The 13,186-nt window shown below is 38.6% G+C and overlaps 1 protein-coding gene across 6 annotated transcripts in view; it reads right to left on the bottom strand.

The window, feature by feature from the left end:
* The window catches only part of St3gal3 (ST3 beta-galactoside alpha-2,3-sialyltransferase 3), a 168,072-nt gene extending 155,245 nt beyond the window's left edge, over positions 1 to 12,827 (bottom strand). For all 6 annotated transcript variants that reach the window (XM_010634624.3, XM_010634628.3, XM_010634601.3 and 3 more), the window contains exon 1: positions 12,683 to 12,827. In XM_010634624.3, the coding sequence (XP_010632926.1) occupies positions 12,683 to 12,797 (115 nt within the window). In that variant the 5' untranslated portion in view covers positions 12,798 to 12,827. The remainder of the gene's footprint in view (positions 1 to 12,682) is intronic.
* Positions 12,828 to 13,186: the final 359 nt, after the last annotated feature.

Genomic DNA, 13,186 nt, shown 5'->3' with positions numbered 1-13,186 from the left:
TAGACCCTTTGCATTTTTACATAAATTTTAGAATTAGCTGATTTTTTTTTTAAAGACAAGCCTGCTGCAATTTTAAGACTGCATTCAATCTGTAGTTCAATCTTGACAAAATGGACAACTTAATAACAATGAGTCTCCCAACAGACAGGCATCGCGAATCTCTTATTTGAATCTCTTTATCTCTTATTCAAATCTTCTTTAATTCCTTTCTGTAGTATTTTTTTTAGTTTTCAATATATAAATTTTACATATGTTTAGATTTTTTTCTAAGTATTTGATGCCATGATAAATAGTATTATTTAATCTCACTTCCTATTTATGAATGCTGTAGCATGGGTGTTACCCAAAGGCCCATGTATTCGTGTGTTAAAGTCTGGGTACCCAGCTTGGTGCTACTGGAAGGTGATGGAAACTTTTAAAAGATGAAGCCTGGCAGGAGGTTTTTAGGTCACTGGAGATGTATCTTGAAGGATATAACAGAAGCCAAGCCCTTTCCCCTCTCTCTCCTTTTTGCTTTCCAGCAACAAGGCGAACAATTTTGCTCTGCCGCCACAATGAGCTACCTATAGGCCGAAAGCAACAGGGCCAATCGGCATGGACTGCAAACTCCAAGACTGTGAGTCAAAATAAACCTTTTCCTAATCTGACTAGTACAACAGTTAAAAAGACAGCTCATTTTCACATGTTGACCCTCTGTGATATTATGCCAAGAAATGTTTAGTGTTCCTTAGTTCCTAAGACAGACTTCCTAAAATCCTGGTAGATAGGGATACTAGAAGAAATTTTGTTCTAATATCTGGTTGTTGGCCCTAACTCCTAACAAAGCTCTTTGATACCTATGAATTTTCTTGATAATAGGAGCATTTTTTGTTCTAATGAGGTGACTCTTGCTGGTTTCTTGAGGCAGGATGGAGGCTGGTTGCTAGGGGAAGAGACCACATGATCATATAGAGCTTTCAGCACTATTTCCCAAATTCCGGGAGAAAAGAGTCCTTCTCCAGTATATATGCCATTAACTATAAAATGTTTCAGAGGCTAAAATGTCTCAGAGAGCCTTTAGCAGACTGAGGGAGTTTCCTTCTCCTAGACTGCTGAAAGTTTCCTGAGTGGCTTTTAAATTGGTCAAATGTTTTTTCTGCAAATATTAAGACATATTTTGTTCTTCTTTATTCTGCTACTATGGTGATTTTACTGATTTGTTTAAATGGTGAACCAATTCTGAAGCCCTTGGTCATGTTGCATTATCTTTTTTATATATTGAATGTTTTAATATCATAACATTTTATTGAGGATTTCTGCATCTGTGTTCATGAAAGATATTGGCCTGTAATTTTGTTTTCTTGTAATATATTTGTCACATTTTAATCAAGATTATGCTGGCCTCATACCACGAGCTGGGAAGTATTCCTTCTTCTATTTTCACAGAGTTTATGTAAGACTTCTATTAAATCCTTTCACAAATGTTGATTCATGTTTTTAAATGTTTTATAGGGATATTCACATTTTCCATTTTCTCTTCAGTCAACTTTTAGTAAACCATTTTCAAGGAATTTGTTCATTTCATCCAATGCGTCAAAATTTTAAGCATAAAACTGGTCATAATATTACCTTATTACCCTTTTACTGCATACAGGATTTATAGTAATATCTCCATTTTTCTAATACTGATAAATTGTGTTTTCTCATATTTCTTTGACACTCCCCACCAGGGTACTGGGGATTGAATCTAAGGAGCACTCAGCTATATCCTCAACCCCTATCCCTTTTAAGTGACAGGGTCCTGCTAAAGGTGGCCTCAAACTTATGATCCTCCTGCCTCAGCCTCCATCTAGCTAGGATTATAGGTATATACCACCTCCTCAAAAAAACATTTTAATCATTTTTAAATGTACAGTTTTGCGGCATTAAGTATATTCACATTGCTGTGCATGTTCACCATCATTCATCTCACATTCTTTTCATCTTACAAAACTGAAAGTCTGTACACATTAAATACAAACTCCCCGTTCCCCTCTGTCCCTGGCAATCACCACTGTACTTTCTGTCTCTATGAATTTGACTATTCTAGCAAACTCATATAAATGGAATAATACAATATTTGTACTTTGGACTGGCTTATTCAGTTAACATAATGTCTTCAAGTTTTATCCATTTAGTATCTATCCAAATTTCCTTTCTTTTAGGGGGTTTTTAGTGTCATCTGTTGTCTCCTAGAGATAACTTTTTTATGTTTTGTTAGTTGTTCTAGGACTAACAATTCTCATTCTTATCAAGTCCACTGATTTATCCTTATCCCTTCCACTTTTAACACACTTATCCCATCATTCTTGCCACTTTCTGAAGCAGTTCTGAACTCCTCTTCTGTGTCTTTAATTGTATTGTTGTGGCTGCCTTGATGTCCTCAATCAATTCAAATCATGTACCTTTCAGGGCCATACTGATTCTGAGGACAAGCCAGGAGTTGCATGGTGTTAGATTCGGTGAATAAGGTAAATGAGAAAAAAAAAAAAAGAAGGTGAAAGAGGACATAAGTAAAGGCCTTCCAGAACTGCTTCAGAAATGCCAAGGACCATGGGATAATTGTATCCAAAATGAGAGGGTATATTTTGAGGAGAGTTAATGGCAATGTGTCTTTTTTGTTTTGTTTTTGTTTGCTTGTTTTTGAGACAGGGTCTTGCTATGTAGTTCAGGCTGGTCTTGAACTCATTATATGGCCCAAGATGGTCTCAAATTTGAGGCGATCCTCCTACCTCAGCTGATACAGAGAACTTCTGTAAATAATCTAAAATCGTACAAAATGTTAGGAAAATGTAAAATGACTTGTCTTTTAACAGCAACCTACTTTGTTTAGTTCAAAATTAACAAACACCAGAGACACTGACCATGAACTGGGACATCTGGCCTCATCCCTGACCTTGAACACCCCGTTCCTGTGTACTAGAATAGACAGCTAGACAAATCTTAAGGTAAACTCCCCAAATACAAAGAATTGTTATGTCTGGATTAAAGTGAACTGTCTTGTTACTGTAATTTGTACATGGGTAATATGAACTGAGGAAATGAAATGTAACCAACCAAATGAAGTCAAGGCTGTAAAACCCTATAAAAGGAGGAGTTGTAACACAGTGTGTTGTCGATCCAGACACTGCTTATGTGTGACTGACCCTCATCAATGGGTAAATTTGTTATTTTACTTCCATTCTGCTGCCAAAGTGTCACTTGCAAATTCCTTCCATAATACTTGGTGTGCTGGCCAGGAAAGAAAGGGCTAACTGGCACAGCCCATGATGGGCCTCGACCCGAGGGAGTGGCTGTCCATCTCCTCAGAAGGGAAGAGGCGTGCCCCCAAGATTTCCTGGGTTCCCTTTCTAGGACTTGGAGGCCAGCTCTCCGGCAGCAGATCACTTGAACCCAGAACAGAAACAGCAGAAGGAAGGGGAATGAATGGAATCATCTGTCTGAATGGTGAGATTCCCTGGGCAACCCCTCATTTGTTTTGCTTTTGTTTTGGTTCTTAATTGAACATTTGGGCAGATTACAGATTGGAGGCCTGATTATCCTCCCTTCTCTGCCGTTTGTGAGGATTTATGTCCTCAATTTGGGCAAAATAGAGAGAGCAGGCCTAATTATCCTACACTCTGCCATTTGTGAGGATTTCGATTGCCCTCAATTTGTTATTGTGCTTTGTATTGTGCTTTGTAAGGGCCCCAGGGAGGAAATGTGTTAACTTCTTCTGTGATTGTGTGTGTGAAAGAGATTCAGTTAGGAGAGTGAGTACAACGAGCTATGAAAGCAATAGGTAGCCTTGTCTGTGCACCAAGACAAAGGGAGGGGGCGTTTACGCTTCAATATTCCTCCCTGAGTGGTGGGAGCTTGTGTGTGGCCTGTTTCTGTGATTCCCTGGCTAGCATCTAATATGAGCAAAAAAGAACAGTAATGCAACAGTGTTCCTTCAGCTCAGACGAGCCTTAACTGGGACCAAGAGCCCCCACGTCCAGGACTGGTGGGCATGTGAGTGATACCCACCCTCTGTCCTGTGACACTGGACAAGGGAATATCTAGTGATCATGGGAAATGCAAATACTAAACCAACTGTTCTTGAGTGCATGATTCAGAATTTTGACAAAGGCTTTGTGGGGGACTATGGGGTAAAATTAAGACCAAAAGATGCTCAGGAAACTGAGTTATTGTGGCCTCAGATAAGCCAGGCTTGGCCCCCAGAAAATAACTCTAGACAAAAGAAAAGTTATCTCCCTTTATTTTTAACTGAGACCTTGACAACTTGGGAGCCTTGTGCACTCTGTTTTAGAGCCTGAACTACCCAGGCTGGGAGCTGCTCAAGCTTCTGCTCTGCGGCAGTCAGCCGCTGGTGAGAACTGTTTAGTTTTGGTCTTAGAACAACTGCTTGACAAATATGCTGTTTTTCACACAGAGGACTTGCCTCTCTCAGAAAAATGTGACATCGTTACAGGCAAATCCCAGTGCTTCCCCTTTGGAGGAGGATGAGCTGCCTCCCCCTCTGCTTGAGTTGCTAAGATCACAGATGTGGAGGAGGTGGGGATAAAAACATAAGAGGGCCGGAGACTTGGCTCAATGGTTCTGCCGCCAGCCTCGCAAGTGCAAGGGCCTGAGAGAGAGAGAGAGAGAGAGAGAGAAACTGTGTGGCCTTACTGCAACAGAGGAACAAGGCTTGCACTCAGATTAGAAAGAACTAAAGTGAGAAAATAAATCTTTGATGGATTAAAAACAGCTAGGAAAGCTCTGAAAAGCATACAGCAAAATAGAAAAAATACTGCAGGCTTTAAGAGCCCCAAGGCCAGCATTGTGTTAACAGAGAGAGAGAGAGAGAGAGAGAAACTGTGTGGCCTTACTGCAACAGAGGAACAAGGCTTGCACTCAGATTAGAAAGAACTAAAGTGAGAAAATAAATCTTTGATGGATTAAAAACAGCTAGGAAAGCTCTGAAAAGCATACAGCAAAATAGAAAAAATACTGCAGGCTTTAAGAGCCCCAAGGCCAGCATTGTGTTAACAGCCTGATGCTGCCTACAAAGGTCTGGAATCCAAAACAAAGCCAGAGAAACTGCAACTGCTCTCTACCAGACATCAAGAGATTTTACAAGACAAATCAAGTTACAAATTTTAACTATTTGATAAATGTATCTTTGTTTCAATTTGAATTAAGTTTAATTGGTATGCTTAAAACACTTCTTGTGCACTACAAATTCTTGAATTGTGATTATAGGTTTAACTTTTTCTTTTCTGTACTTTGTTGATAAAATAAATTCAAGGTTAATACTGCTCTACTGATTGCCAATCAAATTTTAAGATGTGACTCTCTGCTAACAGAAAAAGGATACTTCAAGATTTTAACAGCTAAAGTTTGTTACAAAAGGTTAATAGTAAATGAGACTGTTAGGAGATCGCACATGTTAAAATATAACCCCCCCCAGCCATTTTATATCTTACTTCCGGGTTCTTTCCTGACTCTGAGTCCTTTCTCCTGCAGAAACTGTAAAGCGCGAAATTCAAAAGACAACCTGGCTTGCGATAGGGTAACAAAGACCGCTTCTCCCAAGGAAGGATCTTCTGTTGCCTGTCCTATAAATATCCCAGTACTTCCTCTCCTCGCTCTCTCTGCTTTCCTGCCACCCACTCGCCTCCCTACAATAAAGATCTCCTGCCCGACCTCTCAGTGCGTGAGTGGAATAATTGGGTAAGGGGCACCCAAAGGGGGCTCGAGACCCCTCTTTCAGAGACAGAGGAAAATATTAGGAAAGCTATAAGTAAAAGAGATATACTTGTGATATGAAAGGATTTTGTATGTTTCTCTTGCTAGAAAGAGACAAAGAAAGATATATAAGACCAGAAGGCCTAAGTATGTCACAAAGGTGTGCAGAAATAATTTAACAAGAAAATATGTATGTTTGCTTGTTGGTTTCAAGTTTTTTATAAAAGGTTTACATTTATAGTCATAAGGAACTTTCATTCCTTTTGATTCTAATTCTACAAGAGATCTCTGTTAATTGACCTGCAAAAGTTTGACTAGTCTTAACAAAAAGATTTTATAATTCAATTGGCCAAATACATTTGAGTGCACTCTAATTTCATAAATTGTCTTATATGTCTGTATCTGTCCAATTGTTTGAAAGGTTTGTCCAGTTATATGTTTTGATTAAAATGACGTCAAGGATACAAATAATTCCTTCATTTCTACAACCTGGTTTTATAAGTTAAAATTTTGTCAAGATAATTAAATATAAACCCTTAGGTCTGGATAGACTCCTGTTAATGAAAAAAAGGACAGCTGCTCAGAAAAATTTATTCTGGTCTTTATTCATTAATGGGAGCCCCAATAGTTTTTCATAGCCTTCTGAGAAGATAAACCCCCAATAAACATTGCTAAATATGTTGTTATAAAATGTTTACATTGGTTATCATCAAAAGGTTGAATTCTAAATATTTTATTGTGATATGTTTATAATGGTCATATAAAATATGATATTTTATATGGAAACACAAAGAGTTATTAAAAGGTTTTATTGGAAAAGTGTTTCTGAGACCAAACTAAAGGGCATAAAATTTCATACATATAATTATGATTATTATTGTTAATTTTCTGATGTACTAAATGAATAGAAACTTCACAGGGCACTAAGAAACTATTAATGCTGCAGGATATCAATTAGGCAGGATATCAAGTTTCACGGAAAAGGCTCAAATTTGTTTACAGCAAGTCAGATATTTAAGATTCCAAGTTTCCAAAGGAATACGCTGTTTGGGAGATGAAAGGACATGAAAACAGCTGAGAGAATTTTGGGGCAGCAGGTTCTTACAGGATCGGGATTCTAGGATTTGCAGAAATAGCTAAAACTAACTCTCTCTTTCTGCCCCTGCATTGGGGATCCCAGATGTGACCTAGCCCTTTAATGAAAGAAATCATACTGCTTTTAGGGGTACTTACTCAAAGAGTAGGCCCATGGAATCAGCCAGTAGCATATTTATCTAAGAATTTGGATCCAACTGCGAAGGGATGGCCCCTTGTTTACAAGCTCTGGCAGCTGCAGTGATGCTAATTAAGGAAGCTAACACACTAACCTTACAAATCGACTATTTGGGTTCCCCATGCCTTTCTAGAACTGCTGAGTATACAGAGTAAGTACATCAATGGCTCTCAAATAATAGAGTCTCAAGACCAGGGATTTAGCTCAGTGGTTCTGTCACCTGTCTTGCAAGCGCAAGGACCCGAGTTCGATCCCGGTACTAAAAAAAAAAAAAAAAAAATCTATAAAATAATTTGCTGGTAATCTTCAAATAATAGAGTCACACAATATCAGGCCCTCATCTGTGAGAATCCCTGCCTACACTCTGTTCCAGTTAAAACCTTGAATCCCGCTACCTTTTTGGCCTCGGAAACTGGCCCTGCTGACCACAACTGTCTCAGCATCACCAAAAGTTGAAAACCCTACTGCCTGATGCTGATTTTGTCTCGTTCATAGATGGGAGCAGCTTCATGGAAAACGGGGTACACTATGCTGGCTATGAAGTGATGACTCAAAATGAAGTGGCCCAAGCAGGACCCATCCCCACTAGATGGTCACCTCAGCAAGTGGAGCTCTGGACCCATACAGGCTCTCCAATGGGCAAAAGGGAAAGAGGGTAAATGTTTATACAGACTCCTATTATGCCTTTGCTACCCTATATATTCATGGCATATAAACGGCATGATCTTCTCACAGTGGAGGGCAATCAAGACTAAAAATAAACAGGAAATACTACAATTATTGGAAACAATGTGGGAACCTGATAAAATAGCAGTAATGCATTGCTCTGGACACCAAAAAGGAAAAGACGCAACAGCAAAAGTCAATGCTAAGGCAGATATAGAAGTCAGAAAGTCAGCTAAACAGAAACTTCCTATGGAGATAAAAAGGCCCCTAGGTGTTATAAAATACTCAGATAAAAAGGTTCTCCCTGTTCTAACCCCTGCCCATTTGATAAAGACAGGGGACTGGATTTATGTTAAAAATTGGAAAAAGACTCCTTTGCAATCTATATGAGGCACTTACAGTTACTCCCACAGCTGTCAAGGTGGCTGAAGTTCAACTGTGGATTCACCACTCTCAAATGAAGCAAACATATCCAGAGAACTCCATGGATTGCGACTCCAGGAGACAGCACACTCAAAGCCTGCTCTCACCACACCAGAAGCTGGGGAGTTCACGCATAGCTAAAAAATGAGGACTGCAATCAAGATACTATGGACTCTTTTATTGTGTCAAATGGTTATGAGTTATTCTGTTTTTGGTACCGGGGACTGAACTTGGGTCCTTGCACTTGCAAGGCAGGCCACCGAACTGCTGAGCTAAATCCATGGCCCAGTTATTCTGTTTTTGAATTAAGAGTTTATAAACCTAAACATGATAAATTTAATAAAAAAATTTTTCAAACAAATTTGAAAAAAATTTTCTGACCTTTGAAACTGTTAAATGGGAACCAGAGGGACATACTCTCATGATTCTTTTTGATGCCTGTCCAAAAGATGCCTGTCCATTATGGAAACCCTGGTGCCATACTTGACTATGGGGGATTTACACAAAAAAAGATGTATTGTTCAGATAAAACTCAAATATGGTTAAACAGTTCTACTGTGACCAGAAGTACTGGAAATTGTGATACCTGTAAAAAGGGACAATGTAACCCTTTAAAAATGTATATAGCTTGGCTTTGAAATACAAGCTGGTTACAAAAAATAGTTTTTATATTTATATTAGATATCAGTCAACTGCTAGGCATGGGCCTCAGAGATTAAGGAGATGGATTCTACAGATTAAAAAGGTCTGGAAGAGCCCCCCTCCAGAAATACAAAAAAATGCCTGTGCTGTAGGAAACACAAAATATCTTAAGAGGAGCCGGGCGTGGTAGCTTACTCCCGTAATCCCAGCACTTGGGAGGCTAAGGCAGGAGGATCGCTGTGAGTTCAAGATCAGCCTGGGCTACCTAATGGGTTCCAGGTCAGTCTCAACTACATAGTGAGACCCTGTCTCAAGAAAAAAACAAAACAAAACAAAAAACTTAAGAGGACATCCAAATAATTATACAGAAATAGAAATGATGGATTTCATTGATGGAATTCATTCACAGCTGCTACAGACAGACCAGGAATTAGACTATGATTACTGGATTTGTGCACCACTCACCATGATGACTTATCAGGCAAATGGCATATGATTGACCAGCCCTTAGAGCAATAAAGCTTACTATGTACTCCTTACTCAGCTACCCATTAGATATAACTGGTATGAATTCAGTGAGAGGTAAGGAATTACCCCAAAAACAAAGGGAAGAATGATAGAAAGAACTTTCATTAATAATCTGAAAACCTACAAAATGTTAGGAAAATGTAAAATGACTTCTTCGGTTTCTTAAAAGCAACCTGCTTTGTTTAGTTCAAAATTAACAAACACTGGAAGCACTGACCATGAAGTGGGACATCTGGCCTCATCCCTGACCTTGAACACCCCCTTTCTGTGCACTAGAATAGACAGCTAGACGAATCTTAAGGTAAACTCCCCAAATACAAAGAATTGTTACATCTGGGTTAAAGTGAACTGTCTTGTTACTGTAATTTGTATACGGGTAATATGAACTGAGGAAATGAAATGTAACCACCCAAATGAAGTCAAGGCTGTAAAACCCTATAAAAGGAGGAGTTGTAACCCAGTGTGTCATCGATCCAGACACTGCTTATGTGTGATCGACCCTCATCGATGAGTAAATGTTATTTTACTTCCATTCTGCTGCCTCTCTGTGTGTCATTTGCAAATTCCTTCCACAACACAGCCTCCTGAACATTGTGATTATAGGCATGAGCCATCACGCCCAGCTGGCAATGTGTTTTTATTGTAATAAATTTTTAAAATTTAAAGGCAGGCCAGGTGGAGTATTCTTGTAATCCCAGCACTCAAGGGACTGAAGCAGGAGGATCACTGTAAGTTCGAGGCCAGCATGAACTGCACAGTGGGACCCTATCTCAAAAAACAAAAAAAAAACAAAAATATAAACATTCATTATATATTTCAATCACACTGAGTATGTTCGGGTATGTTCATCTATATCCTGTTTACCTGAGACAGTACATGGACCATAACAGGAACATGCAACTTACTGAATAAATAATCTAGTAATTAAAACTTGTTTCCTTTCTCATCATGAAGGAATTCAATACATAATTTTATTGTTATAAAAAAAGATGAAAAAGTACCTCATAATGTTAAAGATTTTTAGTTTTCAAACTTGAAAGTGTCCTCTAAGGTCCTCAGGAAAAAGGGTAGTGTCATCATCTTCAATATTACTAAATGATAGCTTAAAATTCACAACATAGCAGCAGTCCTCTGGGTCCAGAGGCTCCTTCTGCTTGAATCTGTTTTACCCACTCTGACTTGGTAAGCCATTCAGGGTTGGTCCTCTTCCTCTGTCCTGATATTAAAGCAAACAAAATAATACTACAGAAAATAACCTACTCAAAATTAAACATCTAAGAGGCTTGAGAGACAGGATAACAGAAAAGCTATGAGCACTAGTAAGTCAGCTAAGAATGCTAAAGACAGCAGGGAACTAATATAAACCACTGAAGCTCACATACAACACTTGTTAACAACATCTGGTTACTTCGCAAAGTAATAAACCTCTCAAGTCTCCTTTTGAAGGTCTTTCCTCCTCTCTCCCGCCTATTTTCCTTTCTCCACCCTCCTCTTGACACTCTTCTCTGAGCCCCTTTTCTCTCTTTTTAGCAGGAAGAATAGATAATTGTCTTAATTATTTATTATACTTCTCCCCCAAAATGAACGTGGGTTTTAAAGCTAGAAATTCAGAGTTCAACTCTAGTTCCGATAATTAGCTGTATAACTTTGGTACATCAGTTAAACTAAATGCTGCAGTTTGCTCAATTGGAAAATGGGAATATAATGACATCTTCACAGAATTAAATCAGCAAGAATTAAATCAGATGAAATAAAATTTATAAATTATGTAGCCTAATACTTAACACACAATGGATCTTCCACGATGTTAATTTCTTTCCCTTCCTGGGAAAATATTATCTGAGTCTTTATTGTATCTTCTTCAGGAAAGGAGACCTCTGTTCCTAGTATACATTTTCTACACAGATGAATCACCATTCTGCATACAGAGAATGCCTCTAATACAGAGCCTGGCTCAAATGGCTCCTTATCATGGGGTAGTTTCCTTGACTTTAAAAATAAGCAAACCCAGATGTAGAGACACATGCCTGTATTCCCATCACTTGGAAGGCTAGACAGGAGAAGCAGGGGTTTAAAACCAGCTCTACACAGCAAGGTCAAGACCAGACTGGACTATACAGTGAGACACTGTCTCAAAAAAACAAACAAAAAGTGCAGAGAAATTTGAATACACTCTTGAAATATAAAGTAATTAGCAATAATTATAAGCTAAACATTTAAAAGGCACTTAAAAATTCCATGTAAAACAATAAAAGTCAAGATACTATATTTTAAAACGTGGCTAAGTAGTTTGGGCCATGAGAAATAAATGAACTATTTTACAGGAATAATTTCCATGTTAGGGCCTCAGTCCAGTGGCAGGCCAGTGCCAGTTGCCTCTTCCAACTCATTTTAACCTGAGGCCTAGAAAAACTACTCAAGTGGGTTCTACACTAGTATGCAAAACTACTTAAAATAAGACAAGTCAATAGGAATCAGGACAGGTCACACAGTGTATCCTGAACCAAGCTCAGATTAGACAAAATAGCCAAACGAAAACACTTATGATCACTGTGTACTACTTTCAAGCTACAGCCAAGAACAGGAGGTACAAGCCATCAATGCCAACCCTTCATGTTCAAGTCTGTCACATAAGGAACACTGACTGAACAGAAAAAAGTCAGGGGGGTCAGGCTATGGGAGAAACACTATGAAACACGAGACCAAAGGCACAAATGGAAGAAAGGGAGTAAGAGTCACTAAAATAGAGAAAAGCCAGTATTCTAGTTAGGTGCAGGTTCAATACTAAATATTAAGAAGACAAAGTTTCATTTAATAAAATAAAACAAAAATAATATTAAAATGAAAATAGAAAGTTCAAAGAAAAAGTAAAGATGTTTTGAGGGCAGAAGAAAAAACAATTTCAGCACCAAATCCAAAGGCAATAAACATGAAATCAGGGTGCTAATACACTATGGAAATTAAAAAGAACAAAAACCTTCAAGTACTAGAAGTATGGGTGTAGTGTGGGTTTTTGATTGAAGAATAGCACATTCTCACTGGTCTTATAAAAAGAATTAAGATTTGCCATGGCATGCAGTTAAAAGAAAGAAAGAAAGAAGAAGAAGAAGACGCTTTCAGCCTACAGCAACTAAAATGGTAGGTAATTTCTAACCTAAAGCTAGAGATGTGTTCAGAATTTATAAAAAGAATTAAGATTTGCCATGGCATGCAGTTAAAAGAAAGAAAGAAAGAAGAAGAAGACGCTTTCAGCCTACAGCAACTAAAATGGTAGGCAATTTCTAACCTAAAGCTAGAGATGTGTTCAGATTACTCTCACTGCCCATCTCTGAAGAACATGACAGCACTGCAGCTGCAGGACAAACCCTAACCGACCTGCAGCAGGCTGTTACCGGGATGGGCTAGCGCGACTATACTTACTGGAGTCTTCCCACTGGAGTAAGTGCAGCTTCCATGCAGAATAATACAAAAATCCCAGTACCAGAAAGAGGCAGAGGGCTAGCAGCAGATTGCGCACAAATACCAAGAGTCCCATCTTCACATGATTTACAATCGTCTACATGATCTATAAAAAATAAAAATAAAAAAGGTCTTAGAAGTTAAAGCAATCATGTTACTGACATATTCTACTTTATGATAAATATCTATGGAGAGAATTTCCATATGAAGAACTGCTAAAATCATGAAATGGTAACTTCCAACCCACTCATCTTCATCTCAAGAGACAGCTTCATCTAGCACCCAAGACAGAAATCAGCAGTCGTCCCTGCATCCTCCTCTGTCCTCAACATCCAGCCAGTGACCAAGTTCTGGCACTGTGACCTCCCTAATAAGTCTCAAATCATGTTCCCTTCCCACCATCACTAACCTAGTCCATGCCATCACTGTATTCCTACAAACACGTTTCCCTGCCTCCAAATTTAC

Source organism: Fukomys damarensis, unplaced genomic scaffold (assembly GCF_012274545.1).
Source record: "Fukomys damarensis isolate Sample0158 unplaced genomic scaffold, DMR_v1.0_HiC HiC_scaffold_23, whole genome shotgun sequence".
Classification (NCBI taxonomy): domain Eukaryota; kingdom Metazoa; phylum Chordata; class Mammalia; order Rodentia; family Bathyergidae; genus Fukomys; species Fukomys damarensis.
The sequence above is the reverse complement of the archived record's forward strand: the minus strand, read 5'-3'. Positions and strand labels throughout refer to the sequence as shown.